The 21,943-nt window shown below is 39.1% G+C and overlaps 1 protein-coding gene across 4 annotated transcripts in view; it reads left to right on the top strand.

Annotated features, from left to right (window-relative positions):
• The window catches only part of LOC150081132 (metalloendopeptidase OMA1, mitochondrial-like), a 199,730-nt gene that overhangs the window by 58,322 nt on the left and 119,465 nt on the right, over positions 1-21,943 (top strand). For all 4 annotated transcript variants that reach the window (XM_090381255.1, XM_090381252.1, XM_090381253.1 and 1 more), the window contains one exon: positions 21,427-21,534. In XM_090381255.1, coding sequence (XP_090237381.1) covers positions 21,427-21,534 — 108 coding nt within the window. The remainder of the gene's footprint in view (positions 1-21,426; positions 21,535-21,943) is intronic.

Raw genomic sequence — 21,943 nt, 5'->3', positions numbered from 1 at the left:
TACAGAGTGAGCAGCTGTTTGGAAGAAAAGTAATGCTGAGAGCGAAAGAGAAAACCAAGTTTTTTTAGATGCAGAGGAAGCAATATTTGTAATGTGCTTGTGCGAAGAGAGATTAGAAATCAGGGTAATCCCCAAATGAGATATATCATTTTCCCTAGAAATCGGAGTGTAACCAAAGATAAGCATAGGAGCAGAAGAATTCTTTTTGCGAGATATATTTGAAAGGTTGAAAAGAAGGGTTGAAATCAACAAAGTTGTCTTTGCCCCACTGGAGAATTACCTGAAGATCGCCATTTAAGGAATTGGTAGCAGATTTCGAGAAGTTGAAGCTGATTGAGCAGGACAAGGTTTCTCAAAATGGAAAGTTGAATGCAATGTGCTATCATCGGCAAAACTATGGATAGGATTTCTAGTCAATGGAAGAAGGTCATTAATACACAAGAGGAAAAGAGTGGGGGAAAGAACTGAACCTTGGGGGACACCGGCATTAGTGGAGAAGTTAGAAGACAGACAGCCATTTACCATCACCCTCAGTGAGCGATCAGAGAGAAAACTGGATAACCAATTACTAAAAACAGTTGGCAGACCATAAGATGGAAGCTTGTTCAGAAGACCTTTATGCCAAACACGATCAAAAGCCTTTGAGATGTCAAGAGCAACTACTTGTGTTTCACCGAACCTTTCCATTAAATTAGTCCATAAATGGGTAACATAAGCCAGAATATCACCAGTGGATCGACACTGACAGAATCCATACTGGCGATCGTTGATCAGATGGAAGGATTCTAGGTAGTTTAAGAGTTGGTGGTTAATTGATTTCTCGATTACTTTAGAAAGAGTAGAAGTAATTGCAATGGGATGATAATTGGATGGGAGGGATTTGTCACCCTTTTTAGGAACTGGCTGGATTATGAGCAAATTTCCAAGCAGAAGGAAAAACACTTTTGGAATAAGAAAGTGAAAAAAGGCGACAAAGAATAGAAGTAAGTTCAGGAGCACAGGTTTTGAGAACAAGTGGAGAAATACCATCAGGACCTGGAGCTTTCTTAGCATCAAGATTCATTAAAATCCTTCTGATAACCTTTTGACGGAAGACCACAGGAGGCATTGAATGGAGCGTGTTGGGAATGGTGGGAGGTGTTTTACCAAGATCATTAATACATGAGCTGGAAGAAAAATGGGATGCTAGCAGGTCAGCTTTATCCGCTCAAGTGAAAACAGAACCATCAGGTTTGGACAGAGGTGGGAGCAGAGATGGGCAAAAGTTGCGGCCAATAGCTTTGGTAAGAGACCAGAATGCTCGGCTACCATTAGGGCAAGAAGCAAGTTTTCTACAATTAGCCTGTTCAAACTCTAGTTTTGATTGATTAATAACTGCTTTACAATTGTTGCGAGCTTTGGTGTAGGCAGAAAATGAAACTGAAGAATTAGCAACAAGCCAATTACGACATGCAACATTTTTCTTTTGAACAGCCTTAGCACATTTATTGGAAAACCAAGGTTTAGATAAGGGACGAGGTTTTAAAGTGGAGTGTGGGATAAAGGATTCCATTCCTGCAAGAATAATTTCACTGACATGATCTGAGCAAACGTTGACATTAGAAGATTTGAAATATTAATCCGGCCAAGGAAAAGAAGAAAAGAAGTCTCGCAGGTCATCCCATTTTGCATTGTTGTAATGTCAAACAACACAAGGTTCGGAATAGTCATGAGATAAAGGTTCCATTGGAGAAGAGACAATCACCAAGTTGTGATCTGAAGTGCCTAAAGGACCTCTCACTTCGACCGTGCACTTAGAAGGGTTGTTTGTGAGAAAAAGATCAAGCGTATTGGCTGTATGATTGGGATTGTCTGGTATTCTTGTAGGTAAATGAACAATCTGTGCAAGGTCATTAGTAATTGCAAAAGCCTCAGCATCTCGACCTGCTGGTTCAGTGTGACTAGAAAATGGAAGCCAGCTGGAATTGTGAACATTAAAATCACCAAGGAACATTATCTAACTGTTAGGAAAGTTGGACTGGAGAAAGTCAAGTTGCAAAGAGAGGAAGTCAAAGAGCTCCAAGTGATTAATGGAGTTGGGAGAACGGTAGTGACAACAGATGAATTTGACACAATGAGGTAGAGAGATTTTAAGCCAGAGAAGATCAAAGAGAGGAGATTCCAAATTGCCAAGTCTCTGATAGGGAATATCAGAACGGACATATGCACAAGTACCACCTTTGAGGCGAAAGGAATCATATAGCGAATAATTTGGGCATCTGAGATGAGCAGTAGTTGAATCAACTGATAACTGAGATTCTGTCAGAAAAATTACATGGGGTTGGCAGACTGCAAGTGGAAATGGACATCGTTGAGATTAGAATTGAGACCACGTATATTTGTGAAATGAATTAGGAAGTGCTTGGGAGGTTTAGATCTTTTCACAGATAAGCTTGCTCTATTAGTTTGACAATTAATTGTGTATTCAATAGTAAGAAAAAGTGGGTGGGACATGCTGTATGAAGTAATGAAATTTTTGGATATGGCGTACACATGGTAAGAATATACCCAGATCCTTGACATAACGTGGCCTCGACAATGCTCCCAGCATGCACACTACTCTGACTCCCTCCAGTCACTATCTGGCAGAGTAGAGGTAACAAGATTATATGCTAGCTGATCCGGAAGCCTCCTAGAGAGTTACCAATAGGTTCAGTCCGGCCTATTGGTAACAATAGGCGAGCCGCTAGTTTTGTACTAACTAGCGGCCGGCCTGTGAACAGTGTTTTAGAGCTGTACCCTCGAAATGTAAGGAATATTGGATCTCGCCACGACGTTCATCATAACCTCAAAAGTCATCAATCATACTGCATGATGGAAGAGGTAGGGAAGGGCTGACTGGAACTTAGCTCTAGAGACTAAACATGGGTTCCACCACTTCAAACCTCCAATAAGCAAAGTGGTGGTATTTCACTGGTTGATGAGTCATCTACCACCTAGTACTGTCTGGTAACATAGAGGGTCGGCGTTCCTCAATGTGGTGTGGGTGCCACACCTCGACCTCTGCTTACGTTGGTTCACAACTGGGTGGTCACCCACCATGTACTTGTGCATGGAGGTTATACCCAGGACTACTAACAGTCCCACCATCGTGAAGGTGCAAGCAGAGGATTTAGCTGTCACAGACTGTCCGGACTTCGCCAAAATTGGGTCCACTTGACTTGAGTGTCACCCGAATATTAGTTCCATCAGCGTTTTAGACTCCCAGGTAGCAAGTACAGCTTGTCTGGCATATCTGAGAGAATGTCTGTGACAACCTCAAGGACCAATATGCCTTCATGCCTTCTACATCTTCTACATGCCTTCATGCTTACACAGTGGTTGTAATCGATTTTCTTCTGTGTGGTGTAAGAAAATGCCAGTGTTCAAACTCCCATCTACTTATATTATTTTTCGGAAAAAAAAAAAAAAAAAAAAAAACGCAGTCTTTATACTGAAAGATAATTCTATAACAACTTTAGCTGTAAGACTTGATTAAGAAATGAGAACTACTGCATGTGTTTTCAAGTGAGAGATTCTCATGATACGTGAATGCTATTTTTTTTAAGATATGTGCATAGTGTTATACGTGGAAATATTTTTACTAAACTTCATTATAGGGAAGAAAATTTTACTTCATCATAATAAACAAATTATTTTGCTTTTTATCTAGTCAAAAAGGTTACTTACTGCAGCCCATCTGAGAAATTCCACCATTAGGATAAAAATCAAAATGGCCTAATGCTTTCTTTGTTCCGAGGTCTCCAAACAAAACACTGCTCCCACCGGTATGCATGACATTGACGAAATGTGAACTTCCTCACTTCTGTTCTTAAAATCAGTGCAGCTGATTCAAGGGCTGTAAAGAATATAAAAGAATCATTCGGAGGACATTGCTGGTTCTGCAAGCAAGCTAAAAATTGTAGCTTTTAAAATTCTTCTTAAATGAAAAAGGGAAATTACATTTCTTTTTACAAGTAAGTTAACTTACTGGGTTTTTATCTCAGAATGAAAGTTACAGTAATACAGTTGAAAATGTTTTTTGCCATATCAGGGGGCACCTCTGTAGCCGGGTGGGCAGGAGCAGCACACGCTTCTTGATTAGACCGGGTTCAAGCCTGTGACCACCAAATACGGAGGATGCAGAAATGTCAGGGAATGACCACCGCATATCCATGGAGCAATATGGCTTTAGTTGCTAATGCTCATAAAAACCAAATGACAACAACAGCCATATCAGGCTTAAAATCTTAAGTTTGCATGATGCTAAGGTTGGCAAGGTGATTAATGAGAGTATGCTACTGATATAAGATCTAGAAAAATTGAGGCAGGTGGTCTTGAGAATTGGCAACTGAAGTTTAACATTGAAAAATGGAAGGTATTTCATATGGGCAGCAGTAATCCCATACTAACTGTGTGGTTCGACATTCAGGGTAGTGGAAAATAAAGAAAAAACCTGGGTTTAGTCAGATATGAAATTCTTGGAACAGTGCAGACAGGCTGCTAGGACAGCCTTTGTCAGTGATATACAGGAATTTTTCCAGCAGGGATATGGTGGTGGTTATCCCATTGTATAAGGCAATGTTTAGACTACATCTCAGAGAAATTACATTTCTATGCAGGTGACTTGCACCACTACATACAGTCTGGAAGCCTCATTTCAGGAAGGGTTGGAACGGATCCAGAGAAGCTCAACTGGATTAGTCAGGAGCACAAAATAATGAAGTCTTTTTTACCAAAAAGCATTTGGGGCTTCAAACAGATGAGTAAACTAAATTCTGATGTCATCTTTACTCATTTTTGGAAACACAAATAGGTGAAAATGAATTTAAATTGAGAATAACGATTTCAGGATAGATTGTGCAGAAAATTGCCTTCGGCCAGAGGGTACTTGGTTATTTGAACGAAATTCCATCTGGTATTGTGAAAGTGGGTAGTTTGAATAAATGCAAGAAATAGCTACACAAATTACTGGAGGGGATGGACAGGTGAAATGGGAAGCTTTTTTTGTGTGTGTTTGATGTTTGTTGTATTAACTAGATGGGAACAGGTATCCTGTGTGTTATCAGACACTCAGCCTAAAACACTGATGGATCCAATATCTCTCTATTACAGAAGATTTAGAAGAAGTCCGGTTGGCCTGCCTCCTTAAAATCCACTCATGCACACCTTCTCGATGGTAAGCCCTGTTACGTCACTTAGGTGGCAACGTACGTGTAGAGTGGTTCTCTTCAAGACGCCTGGTCAGCGTGAAGAGGAAAAGACCAAACCCTCCAACATACGAGAGCACAACAATACAAATGGCCTTCAGTCCCCAGCAGCTTTCACTCTCCCTCTTACGGCAGCGAGAGGATCAGAGTGGAAGCAGAGGGTGCTAAGAATCTCTGAGTACGACCAGGCTGCCATGCATGGAAACTGAACTTGGCCTGTTATAACGTACGATCACTAATCGGTGAAGACAGGATATTAGAGCTGGAAAAGAAATTAGAAAATGTGAATTGGAATATCATCGGTTTGGCTGAAACAAGAAGAAGAAATGAATCACTTATAAGTTTATCAAGTGGAAATCTGCTGTACACCAATGGAAACAGTGAAAGGAGTGAAGGTGGAGTTGGGTTTCTGGTCCATAAAGATTTTAAAAACAACATTTTGGAATTCAAAAGTACCTCACCAAGGGTGTCAAGACTAATACTCAATTCTAAGAGGTACAAGCTAAATATTATAATGATTTATGCACCAACATCGAGCCATGATGATGAAGAGGTTGAAGAAATGTACACCGAAATTGAGAGTCTTCTAGATGAGCAGAAAACCCACTACACTATTATTATGGGGGACTTCAATGCTAAGGTTGGAAAAAGGCAAAACAGCGCAGAAAGAGGAACTATAGGAAATTTTGGAATTGGTAAAAGAAACAAAAGAGGTGAAAGACTTGTGGAATTTGCAGAATCTCAAGGACTGTCAGTAATGAACACTTTTTTCAAGAAAAGGGTGAACAGAAATTGGACATAGAAGAGTCCAAATGATTAATAACTAATGAAATCGACTTCATCCTCACTAACAGAATATATATTGTGAATGATGTTACCGTCCTGAATAAGGTAAATGTTGGAAGTGATCACAGAATGGTAAGATGTGCACTTGATATAGATGTAGGAAAGGAAAGGAAAAAACTGACTCGAGTAAATAATACAAAGGTCTTTGAGATAACAGAGGAGGAGAAAAAGCAGTACGTACTGGAACTTAAGAACAAGTTTGAGCTTCTGCAGACTGCTCAGGACCAAGATATCGACGAGGAATATTACAACTTTCTGAAAGTGATAAAGCCCAAGAAACCTATAGGGAAACAGAAATCCAAAGAAGAAAAAATTAGTCAAGAAACACTTGTCATGATGAACTGAAGACGACAAATGAACAGCAAGAAAAACACTGACAGGGAGAAAATTGAGTATACTGAGTTATGCAAAGCCATTAGAAAGAGACTCAGAGAGATCATAAGAAGATTTAACACAAGAAAAGTAGAACAAGCATTAAGGGAAAACAAAGGATTTAAATCAGCAGCCATGAGCAGTAATACAGAAAGACAAATGATACTGAAACTGAAGAATAGCGATGGTGTACTTATAAACAGCAGAGAAGGCATAATTCAAATAGCAGAAGACTACTATAGAGAATTATACAAAGAGCGAGGGAATGATACCAGCAGTGGGGAAGATGGATTGCAAAGTAGCAACACATACAACATACTCGATATTCTTTCTGATGAGGTAGAACATGCATTGATGAAAATGAAGAATCGGAAAGCCCCCGGGGGAAGATGAAGTTACTATAGAGTTGTTAAAATTGGGAGGAAGAGACATAACACAAAAACTGGCAAGGCTCTTCACAAAGTGCATTAGAAAAGGTGTGACGCCTAAGCAGTGGAATAATGCAATCATAGTTTTGCTGCATAAGAAAGGAGATAAATCAGAAATTGGAAATTATAGACCAATTAGCTTGTTATCCCATATCTACAAGTTGTTCACAAGGGTCATTACTAACAGATTAGAAAGAATACTTGATGAGAATCAACCGAAAGAGCAAGCTGGCTTTAGGACAGGATTCTCAACTATGGATCACCTTCACGTAATATCACAGCTAATGGAGAAAGCAAATGAATATAAAACACCATTATGCCTGGCATTTGTGGATTATGAAAAGGCATTTGACTCCATACATCATAAGGCAATGTTTCGTGCACTGGAAAGACAAGGCATAGATATCCCATATATTATGATTTTGAAGAAAATATATGAGAGTGCTACCTCCTTTATTAGACTAGACAAAAGACAGTAGCAAATTTAAAATCGATAAAGGAGTTCGACAAGGAGACACAATATCTCCGAAGCTGTTTACTGCTGCCCTTGAGGAAGCTTTCAGAAGATTAGACTGGTCGCAGAAAGGAGTCAATGTGAACAGAGAGTACCTAAACCATTTACGATTTACAGATGACATTGTGGTTATAAGCCACGATCCCAAAGAATTAGAGGAAAATCTTAATCAGTTATGCACAGTTAGTAAGGACTTTGGACTAAAGATGAATATGGCTAAAACAAAAGTAATGATGAACAAGTATGCCACGGAAAGGGAAATTATGATTGAAGGAACAGTAATTGAAAAGGTGGAGTCATATACTTATCTGGGACAAGTTATTAGCTGTAATAATGATAAATGGCTGGAAGTCAAGAGAAGAATAAATTTTGGATGGATAGCATTCAGGAAATATAGTCGCATACTGAAGAGCAATATCTCAGTTTGTCTGAAATGTAAAATAATGAATCAATGTATACTCCCCACCATGACTTATGGAAGTGAAACTTGGGCACTCACCAAAAGAATGGAAGAGAAGCTGAGAACTACACAGCGAAGAATGGAACGAATTATATTGGGAATCAGACTGTTAGATAAGAAGAGAAACACATGGATTAGGCAGCAAACTCAAGTAAAGGACATTCTTATTAAAACTAAAGAACTAAAATGGTCTTGGGCAGGACACATAGCTCAAAGACATGATGACAGATGGACTAAGAAAATAACAGAATGGTACCCAAGAGGAGCTAGAAGAAAACCTGGAAGACAAAGGCGGGGATGGATAGATGAAATTCATGAGTTTTTCGGTAGTAAATGGATGGCCAGTGCTCAAAACAGAAGGAACTGGAAAGTTGCTGGAGAGGCCTTCATCCTGCAGTGGATTGAAAATGGCTGATGATGATGATGTATTAACTTGCTTTCTTGCATCATTTGCTAATACTACTAGGGAAGTAAAGTGAAAGGAGATGAAAAGGAGATATAATGATAATTATCTAATAGCAGAGTTTTCACGTATTTGCTGGCAGTTTTAATTGCTAACGAGTGTGCGAGAGCTTTGCTATTAGATAACATATTTCAAATACATTTTGCCATTAAAGAAAAAAAAACTGCATGATGGAGGCCTAATTTTTGCCTTCATTGCTGTAGAAAGCCTATGCAGCTAACTTGCACCAATTTTGGGAAATTAAGTGGAAATATTTTGCCATTCCTCATAGAGGAAATTTTTTTTTATATACCTTCAATACTCAGCCTCCATGGTCGATTTCATACACAGTCTTCCCTGATTGTTTAGTGAGTGGTTAAGGTAGGCCTCTAAGTTGGTTATGCTAGTGGTAGCATGCTGTTCTTCTCTTGGTTATCACACATTTCGCTTTCTGCTGAAGCCTGACTTGCTGAAACAAGGTTGGCTTGTCACCGAAAAATTCCATTAGCGTAGGATCATCATAGTTCAGAATGGCAATGGAGGACAGTTCATTCATTATACAGCTACCAAAAATCTGCTGTCTTATGTTAATTACTTTAACAGTAAGTCTCTCGTGTGTATTCCTTGACCTCCTGGTGATTTTTAAACCATTAGTGATAATTAAATTTATTGCATTTAAGATGTGTAGGATCATTGTGTAATTTGTAACAACTGATTATTGTGTTGTGTAACGACTGACATTGTGTAATTTTTTACGCTGCGTCAGTCGTTACACAACCCATAAATCTGCCATTCCCATGGTGTTAAGGGAACCTCTGGATCATATTAATGACTGCTACCTTTGCTCCGTAATAGTATGTTTTAACGTGAAAAATAGCAGGGCATTGTGTATCCCAACAACATTATTTCAAATAGGGGCCATAAATTCAAGTTATGGGGGAAAGATGTTTAGACTGGAGTGCAGGAATTTTATTTTAACCAGCGAGTTATAAATTACTGGAATAAGGTATCTAAATGGGTGGTTGAGGCTTGATAGTTTGAGGAAATTCAGAGGTCAGCTGGATAGTTACCTACGGGAGGAGAGAAATGCATAGGTTGTTTATTTCCTTTTCTTTTATTTTTTATTTTATTATTATTATTTTACTTCTATTTTTGGCTGGTGCAGCATAAGCTTTACACTTCCTTGCACCATATGGCCATTACTAATACTAATTTTTCTAGCAGAGATAAGGAGGCGATTATCCCCTTTTAAAAGGCAATGGTCACGCCACACCTTGAGTACTTTATAGATGTACTCAAGATTTGATATCGATGAGTCAACTGTAGATGATCCTGCTCAGGTAGCTAACAAACTAAATGAATATTTTGCATCGACATTCACATATGAGGAGTTATTCAGCGAGAGGAATGCCAGAGGTGTATTCAACTCTGGCAGTAAGCTAGAGAATCTTGTAATAACTGAGAGTAAAGTGGAGGAGAAATTGTTGAAGATAAACACAAGAAAGGCACCTGGGGTGGATGGGATCTATCCATTTATATTAAAGGAGGCAGCAAAGGAAGTAAGCAAACCCCTAGTCATAATTATGAGAGCTTCTTTGGACTCAGGGGAGGTACCCACAGACTGGAGATGTGCAAATGTAACCCCAATTCACAAAGGAGGATCAAACGCTGACACAAGTAATTATAGACCTGTGAGATTAACTTCTGTTCCAGGAAAATTAATGGAGGCACTGGTTAAAGAAGCACTGCAGGATCATTTAGACAAGACTTCAGTTATAGCTCGGACACAACATGGTTTTGTTAAGGGGAAGTCTTGGCTGACCAATTTGATTGGATACTATGATGCAGTCACAAAAGAACTGGATGCAGGGAATAACTTTAATATTATATACTTGGATCTTAGAAAGGCTTTTAATACTGTTGCACATGGAAGACTGCTGCACAAATTGGAGCAGTGTGGCATTGGAGGCAAATTGCTACTATGGATAAAGGGGTGGTTGAGGGGGAGAAGACAGATAGTGGTAATCAATGGACACTGCTCATCGTGGACTAATATTATTAGTGGAGTCCCTCAGGGTTCAGTTTTGGATCCATTATTGTTTTCTGTATTCATAAATGATATTGATGATGGTATATCAAACTTAATGTCCAAGTTTGCAGACGATACAAAGGTTGGCAGGGTTGTCAAGGACACTACTGACACTATGCTGCTGCAACTGGATCTGGAAAGGATGGGCTGAGAGGTGGCAAATGAAGCTTAACATTGACAAATGTAAAGTACTACATATGGGAAACAGCAACCCGAGAGCAACATATCAACTCTGTGGTAAAACACAGACAGTGGTAGAGAATGAAAAAGACCTGGGGGTAATTGTGCAGGCAGATATGAAGTTCTCTGACCAGTGCAGACGGGCTACAAGAGTAGCTCATGGAGTATTGTCAATGATATACAGGAATTTTTCTAGCAGGGATAAGGAGGTGATTATTCCCTTGTATAAGGCAATGGTCAGGCCACACTTAGAGTACTGTATACAGGTCTGGAGGCCTCATTTCAAGAAGGATGTAGAGCTGCTGGAACGAATACAGAGAAGGGCAACAAGATTAGTGAATGGAACAAAGGGGTGCTCTTATGAAGAAAGACTTAAGTTTTGCAAATTACAGTGTCTGGAGACTAGGCACCAGCGAGGTGGTCTGATAGAGGTATATAAAGCCTTGAATGGTTTGAGCATGCTCAATGCTGATGGGATTCTTCCTATTGCTCAGAATAATCACCTGAGAGGGCATAAATTGAAATTGAGAAAAGACAGATGTAGGATAGACGTGCGGAAATTTTCCTGTAGCCAGCAGGTAGTTGGTTGGTGGAACAGACTTCCATCCCTTGTCATGGAAGTTGATAGCCTAAATAAATTTAAGGCTCAGCTGGACAGGTATTTCAAACAAACAGAGGGGTGAAGTGGAAGTGGTTTTTTTTGGCTGACGCTGCATAAGCTTGCTTTCTTGCATGAAATGCCTCTAATAATGCTAATGTCTGGTGCCCTAATTTTAGGAAGGATGTGGAACTGGTGGAACGTGTACAGAGAAGGGCAAAGAGATTGGTAACTGGAACAAAGGGTTGCTTTTACAAAGAAAAGCTTAAGTTCTGTCGTGATCTGATCGAGGTGTATAAGGCCTTGAATGGTTTGAGCAAGCTCAGTGCTGATAGGATACTTCCCCTTGCCGAGATTAATTGCTTGAGGGAAAATAAATTAAATTTTAAGGAAAGATAGTTGTAGAATAGATGTGTGAAAATTTGCCTTTAGCAAGTGGGTGGTTGATTGCTGGAATAAACTTCCTTCTGTGTTGTGAAAGTTGACAGCTTAAATAAATTCATGGCAGAACTAGACAAACATTTGGAATGAATGGATGAATTGGTGAATTGGGAACAAAATGATTTTTGGTGACAGCAACTGAGAGGAAATCGAAAGAGAAATTATTGCAACTAGAAGTAAATATGGTGCCTGTGGCTGAGAGAATTTAAATAGTTATAAAAAATAGGCTGCAATTGAGGTTAATAGACCTGTGATCATAATTATGCGAGTTTTTCTTGGATTCAGTGGAAGTCCATACAGATTGTAGATTTGTAAATGTCTCTCTATTAACAAAGTGTGTGTGTGGGGGGGGGGGATCATTGGGTAAACTTAATAATCATAAATCTCTGAGGTCTGTTCCAGGGAAAATAGTGGAGGTGGATGAATTATTAATGGGAGTTTCATATTGGCAGAATGCAGTTATATGGGAATCATTGCATGGATTTGTTAAAGGGAAATCTTTCTGACTAATCCAATTAGCTGCTATGATGAAGTCACATCATATTAATAAATTATATATTTTGCATCTAATTCTTGTGTAGTCACAAAGGAACTGGATGTAAAAAATAATTTTGACATCATATTCTTAGATTTCAGTAAACCTTTTGAAATTGTTCCACAATTTCAAAATCAGGCTCAAAAGCGCATGATTTTACTGACAGACTTGAATTGAAAGACTGCTTTACAAATTGGATTGTTGGAGCATTAGGGGCTTGTTAATGGAATGCTTAGACAGTAGAGACAGTTGTTGAACTAATATTATTAGTGCAATCTTCTCTGTAGCTGGTCCTCTTGCTGTTTTCAATATTTATTAATTTTATTGTTAAGATATATCAAGTTTTCTGAACTTTTAGTATAAACAGGTTGCCAGTGTGGTCAGTGACAGGACTTGCCATGGTGCACCACCAAAGTCAGGGTAAGTTAGAAGATTTGCTGAAAATTGCCAATTGAGGGTTATCATTAAAAATGCAAGATACTGCATGTGGGATGCATTATTCCTAGCATAACATGCCGACAAAGAGGTGAGAGCATGTTATAATAGAAATAATTCTTCCCACATGTAGTATTACTAAAATAAGAAGCTAGCAATGACAAGATGATTATCCTGCTGCATATTACATATAGGTTTGGAAATCTCATTTTAGGAAGGATTGGGATCTGTTTTGAATGAGAGTGAAGAGTTAACCATGGGCTCAAAAGCGCATGATTTTACTGACAGACTTGAATTGTGTAAATTGCAGCACATGAAGAGTTTACAGCTTAAAATGGATTGAGTAAGCTAAATGCAGATGTCACTTTACTATTTTTTGGACAAAAAAAATAGGCATTAGCATTAATAGAGGCATATGATACAAGAAAGCAAGCTTACGCAGCATCAGCCAAAATAAAAAAAAAAGCTCCCATTTCACCCCTCCATTCGTTCCAAATATCTGCCCACCCCAGCCTTCAATTTATTTAGGCTATCAACTTCCACAACATAAGATGGAAGTTTGTTCCACCAATCAGTCAACTACCCGATCTCGGGTGATTATTCTGAGCAAGAGGAAGAAAGGCTTAAGTTTTGCAGATTACAGTGTCCAGAGACTAGTGAGGTGATCTGATTGACGTGTATAAAGACTTAAATTGTTTCAGCATGCTCAATGCTGATGGGATTCTTCCTCTTGCTCAGAATAATCACCCGAGTTTGCTTAAATTTAAATTCAGGAAAGAGAGTTACAGGATAGATGTGCAGAAGTTTGCCTTTAGCCAGCGGGTAGTTGATTGGAGGAACAGACTTCCATCTATTGTTGTGGAAGTTGATAGCCTAAATAAATTGAAGGCTGAGCTGGACAGGTATTTGGATCGAACGGAGGGGTGAAATGGGAGCGTGTTTTTTTTTTTTTTTTTTCTTTTTTGAATGATTCTGCATAAGCTTGCTTTCTTGCATCATATGCCTCTTATACAAGGGGATAATCACCTCCTTATCCCTACTAGAAAAATTATTGTATATCATTCACACGACACCATGAGCTACTCTTGCAAGCCATCTGCACTGCTCAGAAAACTTCATATCTGCCTGCATAATTAACTCCAGGTCTTTTTCATTCTCTACCACTGTCATTGTGGTACCACAGAGTTGATATGTCACTCTGGGGTTGCTGCTTCCCATGTGTGTAGTACTTTACATTTGTCAATGTTAAACTTCATTTGTCACCTCTCAGCCCGTCTGCTTGACCTTTCTAGATTCTGTTGCAGCAGCGTACTGTCATTAGTGTCCTTAACAACCCTGTCAACCTTCGTATCGTCTGCACACTTGGATATTAAGCTTGATATACCATCATCAATATCATTTGTAACAACAGACAACAATGGACCCAACACTGAACCCTTAGGGACTCCATTAATAACATTAGTCCACGAAGAGCAGTGTCCATAGATTACGACTCTGTCTTCTCCCGCTCAACTCTCTCTTTATTCATAGGCGCCTCTGTAGCCAGGTGGGAAGGAGCAGAAGTGCGTAGCACACGCTTCTTGAATAGACCCGGGTTCGAGCCTGTCACCACCAAATACGGAGGATGCGGACAGGTCAAGGAATGACCACCGCATTTCCCGGAGCAATATGGCCTTAGTTGCTAATGCTCCTAAAGACCAAATAACACACAAATAACACTCTCTTTATTCATAGCAGCAATTTGCCTCTAATTCTGCTCTTCTCCAATTTGTGCAGAAGTTTTCCATGTGCAACAGTATAAAAAGCCTTTCTAAGATCTAAATATATAAATGTTATTCCCTGCATCCAGTTCTTTTGTGACCACATCATAGTATCCAATCAAATTGGTCAGGCAAGATTTCCCCTTAACAAAACCAAGCTGTGTCTGAGCTATAACTGAAGTCTTGTCTAGATGATCCTGCTGTGCTTCATTAACCAGTGCCTCCATTAATTTCCCTGGAACAGAAGTTAAACTAGCAGGTCTATAATTACCTGTGTCACCCTTTGATCCTCCTTTGTGAATTGGAGTCACATTTGCACATCTCCAGCCCTTTAGCATCATTAGTAGAGGCATATGATGCAAGAAAGCAAGCTTATTCAGCATCAGCCAAAAAAAAAAAAAAAAAAAAAAAAAAACACATACCACTCCCATTTTTACCCCTCCGTTCATTCGAAATACCTGTCCAGTTGAGCTTTAAATTTTTTTAGGCTATCAACTTCAACAACTAGTGATGGAAGTCGGTTCCACCAACCAACCACCCGCTGGCCAAAGGCAAATTTCCGCACATCTATCCGACATCCGTCCTTCCTCAATTTGAATTTATGCCCTCTGAGGTGATTATTCTGAGCAAGATGAAGAATCCCATTGGCATTGAGCATGCTAAAACCATTCAAAGCCTTATACACCTCTATCAGATCAGTCTCCAGACTCTGTAATTTGCAAAACGTAAGCCTTTCTTCGTAAGAGCAACCCTTTGTTCCATTCACTAATCTTGTTGCCCTTCTCTGTACTCGTTCCAGCAGCTCTACATCCTTCTTGAAATGAGGACTCCGGACCTGTATACAGTACTCAAATGTGGCCTAACCATTGCCTTATACAAGGGAATAATCACCTCCTTATCCCTGCTAGAAAAATTCCTGTATATCATTGACAAGACACCATGAGCTACTCTTGCAGCTCGTCTGCACTGCTCAGAGAACTTCATATCTGCCTGCACAATTACCCCCAGGTCCTTTTCATTCTCCACCACTGTCAGTGCCGTACCGCAGAGTTGATACGTTGCTCTGGGGTTACTGTTTCCCATATGTAGTACTTTACATTTGTCAATGTTAAACTTCATTTTCCACCTCTCAGCCCATCTGTTCAACCTTTCCAGATCCTGTTGCAGCAGCATAGTGTCAGTAGTGTCCTTAACAACCCAACCAACCTTTGTATCATCTGCAAACTTGGACATTAAACTTGATATCCCATCATCAATATCATTCATAAACACCGAAAACAACGGACCTAACACTGAACCCTGAGGAACTCCATTAATAACATTAGTCCACGTTGAGCAGTGTCCATTGATTACCACTCTCTGTCTTCTGCCACTCAACCATCCCCTTATCCATAGCAGCAATTTGCCTCCAATGCCACACTGCTCCAATTTGTGCAGCAGTCTTCCATGTGCAACAGTATCAAAAGCCTTTCTAAGATCCAAATATATAATATCAAAGTTATTCCCTGTATCCAGTTCTTTTGTGACGACATCATAGTATCCAATCAGATTGGTCAGGCAAGACCTGCCCTTAACAAAACCATGCTGCGTCTGAGCTATAACTGAATTCTTGTCTAGATGATCCTGCAGTGCTTCTTTAACCAGTGCCTCCATTAATTTACCTGGAACAGAAGATAAACTAACAGGTCTATAATTACTTGTCAGCCTTTGATCCTCCTTTGTGAATTGGGGTTACATTTGCACATCTCCAGTCTGTGGGTACCTCCCCTGAGTCCAAAGAAGCTCTCATAATTATGGCTAGGGGTTTGCTTACTTCCTTTGCTGCCTCCTTTAATATAACTGGATAGATCCCATCCACCCCAGGTGCCTTTTTTATGTTTATCCTCAACAATCTCTCCTCCATTTTCCTCTCAGTTATTACAAAATCATCCAGCTCACTGCCAATGTTTACTTTACCTACATCATTCTCCTTCCTGAATAACTCCTCATGTGTGAATGTAGATGCAAAATACTCGTTTAGATTGTTAGCCACCTGAGCAGGATCCTCAACTGTTGAACCATCAATATCCAATGGACCAATCTGATTCATCCCTTTCCTTCTGGAGTTTAAATATGTAAAGAACTCTTTTCTGTTTTTCTTTGCATCCTTTGCCAAGGATTTTTCGTAGTCTGCCTATGCCTGCCTAATCTCCTTTGTGACTTGGTTACAGACCAACTTATATCTATCATAGGCTTCCATGTCACCCATTAATTTGTATGTATCCCATGCATTTTTCTTCTCTGCCACATGTCTCATTAGTTCATCTGACAACCATTTAGGCCTAAACCTTGAACAATATTTCTTAGTTAGTATGTAAAGCCTGGTAGCCTCCAAGATTAGTTCCTTGAATGCTTCCCATTTTGAGTTTGCTGTTGGTAACATCATCAGTTGCTCCCACTGTATAGAATTTAAATACTGTCTCAGACCATCATAGTCGCCTTTACGAAAACAAAAACCCTTCCCTTTACCTCTGATGGTAGTTACCTCCTTGAGTAAATCCCATTTCAACACACTGTGATCACTGCCACCTAGTGGTTCATTTATCTGCAGATTCTTAATGCATGAAGAATCACTACTGATAATCAGATCAAGAGTATTGCTCCCTCTTGTTGCCTCACAAACATGCTGATGTAGAAAACAATCATCCTATAAATCCACAAAAGCCTTGCTAGTGTGTGAGTGACCAACCCACAAATTCCAGTCAATATCTGGGAAATTAAAGTCCCCCATTATAAGACTCTCTGATTTACTGGCCCACTCTATTTCCCTGTACAATATCTTATTATACTCATCAGAGTCATTAGGCCTATAGCACACTCCTACTCTCAATTTTGATTTCCCTATGCTTATGTCACACCAAACTGACTCGACACTGCCCTGTCCATCGATGTCGACTGGCTTCACTTCCTTGGACTTTGTGTTTCTTAATTAATAGCATAACCCCTCCACCCCTTCTGTCCTGTCTATCCTTTCTATACACATTGTATTCCCCAAATTCCAGTTCCGCTTTACTTATATCTGTGTGACACCACGTCTCTGATATCCCAACAATATCTGCCTTTGATGTTTTGAGCAATACCTCAAATTCATCAAATTTATTTACCAAACTCCTAGCATTGGTGTACACGCAGGTATACATGCACCTGTTTCTATTCTTAGCTACCCTAACACAACCCATGTGTTTACTTGTACCGCAATGACTCCCAGCAGTCTCTGAAATATCCTGCATCTTGTTTTTCAGGCTTCTGCTCATTTCAATAGAAGCAGTGCAAGGATCACTTCCACCTCTGACAGTGGCTACTGTTAATCTATTAGTCGTTGCATCCCCCCCCCCAACTAGCAGTTTTCCGACCCACCTAACACTGCCTCGACAGCTTCAGCAAAAATTCTTGCACCCTTTCTATTTAAGTGTATCCCATCCTTGTAGAAGCAATCTCTCCTGTTAACAAGTACAGTCCAGGCTGAAAAAAATTCTACCCCTTGAGCCTTGCACAATCCCTCCAGGGCCGAATTGATCGACAAGGCTCTCATCATATACTCCCTCCTATCGTGTCTAGGCAGAATTGCAGACACTTTCAAATTCAACCCTAATTCACGGCTTTTTTTCAAGTGACCTGTACTTGCTAAGTAATTCCGCTGGTCTCCTACTCTTAATATCATTAGTGCCAACGTGTACAACTATATCACCTTTTGTGCCCTTAAAAGATGATATGCGCTCTACAACGTCATCAACCTTTACCCCTGGCAGACATACCCTGGTCCTATTCCACCTATCCTTTTTACAAAGCATGTTCCCCGTTTCCCTGACAATAGAGTCACCAACAACTACTAGTTCATGTGGGACCAGTGCATTCTGCCTAGGGGGCTGCCTCTGTGTTGCCTGATGACCAATTGCAAACTCTGGCGTTGATGTGGGCAGCTGAGAGCTTGATGGGCCCCTCAATTTATTTCCTTCGAGGGCATCCAACCTGTCCTTCAAGCTCTCATAAAGGCCCATAACAATGCTGAGTTGTCGCCTGATTTCCTTGCACTCCTTACATCGTGCACACACACAAAGACATCCCCCTTGGCAGTATCATGTCCTGTACCCGACTGCTCCGCAAACATCAAGCAAAGAGTGCATTTTAAAAGACTGTGATTCAGAGGGCAACTGCCCTCCTCAGTTCTCTCCTGAACCATAGTTCTCCCATTAGCTTGAGCCTTTTGCTTTGCTGCTCTGGTCAGAGTCATGATTCTGATTTAACTCAATAAAATTTCAAAACAAAAATTAAATCCTTAAGTTATATCCCAAAACAGTTATGTTATATATATATTTTTTCGGTATCTAGTGTTTTCTACGAGTTCCCTTTATACAACTTCCGTATCACGTGTACCACTATAGTTATGTATTAATTATTTGTTACGATTAAGTCGTTATAAATATATAGAGTTAAAAATACAATTTAATTGACAATATTATATTATGCACTATACTACACTAACTTATGCTATCATGTAAAAATGGCGGGAATTCTCAAACGGTACTTCTGCGGACTCGTAAGTATTGATTAGCTTCCAAATCTCGCTATCTCAATTTAGAATAAACTAAGGATCCTGACTAGGTCTATAATCTACTTATAGAAGATAATTTGATATAACAATTGGTTAATAAATCGACTAAATTTGGTTAAAAAAAAGACCTCTCGTTCAATTTGTAACACGTGGATTTGATACCGTCACCGATACTAAGTAATACCTACAAAATCTCTGTCTAAGTTAAACTTTAAACTAAGTATCGTAACTAGGAATATAAAGCTACTCTAGAAAATAAGTTAATATCACAATTTAAGCTAATAAATCAGAAAATAAATCAGGAAAAACTTCTCTGTTCCAAGAGCTTCAAGGAGCTGCCACCGCCCAGGCTAACCTTGCACCCAGACAGTCCATGGGTACCTACTCTGAGTCCAAAGAAGATCTCATAATTTGGGCTGAGTGTTTGCTTACTTCCTTTGCTGCCTCCTTTAATATAACTGGATAGATCCCATCCACCCCGGGTGCCTTTTTTATGTTTATCTTCAACAATTTTCCTCCACTTTCCTCTCAGTTAATACAAAATCATCTATCTCATTGTCAGAGTTTAATTCCCCTCCCTGAATAACTCCTCATGTGTGAATGTAGATGCAAAATACTCATTTAGTTTGTTAGCCACCCAAGCAGGATCATCAACAGTTGAACCATCAATATCCAGTGGACCAATCTGATTCATCTCTTTCCTTCTAGAGTTTACGTTTTTCTTTGTATCATTTGCTGTTTTTCTTTGTATCATTTGCCAAAGATTTCTCATAATCTGCCTTTGCCTGCCTAATCTCCTTTCTGACTAGGTCATACAATACGGGGATCCCAAGTCTTGAATACCAGGATCCTTGTAATTTTTCTCCGGTATTGATACAAAAAATACCAGTTTTTCGGTACTAATTTAAAAAAAAAAATTTAATCACGTAAAGGTTATAAAATCACCTTTATGTGATTATGACGTCATTATCTCTACTAGCAAATGTTCAATAAATCATCAATAGGAAACCATGCAACACTGCAACCTCTCCACAATTCTCGGACAACTTCATGTCTGACCGTATTGTAACTTCTAAGTCCCGTTCCGTTCCTCCACTGCTGACTTTAGTTCAGCTCCAAGAAGTGTATAAGTTATTTTGGGGTTGCTGTTCCCCAGGTGTAAGACCTTTCATTTTGCTGAATTAAAGCATAGCTGCTACTTTTCTGACTTTCCCGAAAGTCTATCTAGGTCACTCTGAAATAGCTGTGCTTGGCGGCGATCATTAACTACTCTACTGATCGTTACATCATCTGCAAGTTTAAACCTCACGCCCTTCATAGATATCATAGAGAAGATGAAAGAAGATATTTGTTAATATCATGTGGGATCAAAACGTCAGTTTTGATCCCACATGATAATATGATTGTAACAATACAAATACTTGTATTGTTGCAATCATACTATTCAACAAATGGCTACAATCAAATGGGTAATTAGGCTATTGGCCTGACCTCTTGTAAACGTTGATTTGGTAGAGTAAGCAGTGGGGGTGTGTGTGTGTGTATCCTATTTATCACTAACATTGATTTGGTAGAGTATGTAGCGGGCGTGAGCATAAATTACATCGTTCATGATTTTGGTTCTAGCTATTCGAAATTTAGTGGGTGTTGTTGAAAGATGTTTACACATAAAACATCTTTCGTGTGTACAGGGTACACATGCATTTTTTTTTGGCTGAGTCTGTATAAGCTTGCTTTCTTGTTCATATGTCTCCACTAATGCTAATTTCTCCTCCACTTTGCTCCCAGTTATTACCAAATCATTTAGCTCTGTTAGAGTTGGATAAACATCTGGCCTCCACTTTCCTTCAGAAGTCCTCTTGTGTGAATGTAGATGCAGAATACTTATTCGGTTTGGCAGCTACTTTGAGCAACATCATTAAGTCAAACCATCGATATCACGTGGACCAATCTGATTCATCCCTTTCCTTCTAGAGTTTACACAAGTAAAGGAGTGTTTGCTATTTTTCTTTGCATTCTTTGCTAAAGATTTCTCGTAATCTGATTTTGCTTGCCTAACCATCTTTGTGACTTGACTGTAGGTTATATCTACCATAGGCTGATCTTATATTCATCCCATGCATTTTTCTTCTCTGCCCCGAGTCTCATAAATTCATCTGACCACCGTTTAAGCCTAAACCTTGAACAGTATTTCTTAGTTAGTATGAAAAGCCTACTAACCTCCAAGATTAATTCCTCAAATGCTTTCCATTTAGATTTGTATAGGAGTATGCAAAAGCTGTTATGGAAAGGGGAAATATTTTAATCCAGATAATTACGCTAACTTTGAGATATTAGCTTTATATTAAGAAATATGACAAGATTTTATCTTATTTATTTATTTATTTTTTTAAATTGGGCGAACATTTGGTATGTATTGATACAGTGTAAAATATTACAAAATATAAGAAGACATTTTTGTAATTTTCAATTTTTATTTATTTATATATTATTATTATTTTTTACAGAATGGACAGATATTCGTGTTTACAGGCATGTTAGATATGTGTACAAATGATGATCAGCTGGGATCATTACTTGCCCATGAAGTGGCCCACTGTATTTTGGGACATGGAGTAGGTGCTTAAATAAATTCATATTTAATTATTTGTAAATGTTGGACTAATAACAGAATAGCAATTGCTTAAAGAAACGGTACTCACCTTGAATAAATCTGCAGTGGTATATTGAGAAGAGGTGGTTAGTATTTAGGTTGAATTGTTAGCTAAGAAACTAAGGGGGGAAAATGAAGAAAAACGGAATTTAAAATAAGCGCAAGGAGGTAGAATGTACACATCCGATCCTTGGTTGTCATTGAAGACTGAAGAAGTATTTTGAAAGCTTGAATAAAATAATACGATTGAGGCCAATAGTCATTTCGAAGGACTTTCATTAAATAATAACGTCTTCAGTTGGCAATTAAATGGGCAGAGAACGCGTGTTGTTTTAAAGGTTTAAGTTTATACTCTCGTGATGCACTTTTTG

This window comes from Mastigoproctus giganteus, chromosome 9, assembly GCF_048544385.1.
Source record: "Mastigoproctus giganteus isolate SK-2022 chromosome 9, ASM4854438v1, whole genome shotgun sequence".
NCBI classification, from domain to species: Eukaryota; Metazoa; Arthropoda; class Arachnida; order Uropygi; family Thelyphonidae; genus Mastigoproctus; species Mastigoproctus giganteus.
The sequence above is the reverse complement of the archived record's forward strand: the minus strand, read 5'-3'. Positions and strand labels throughout refer to the sequence as shown.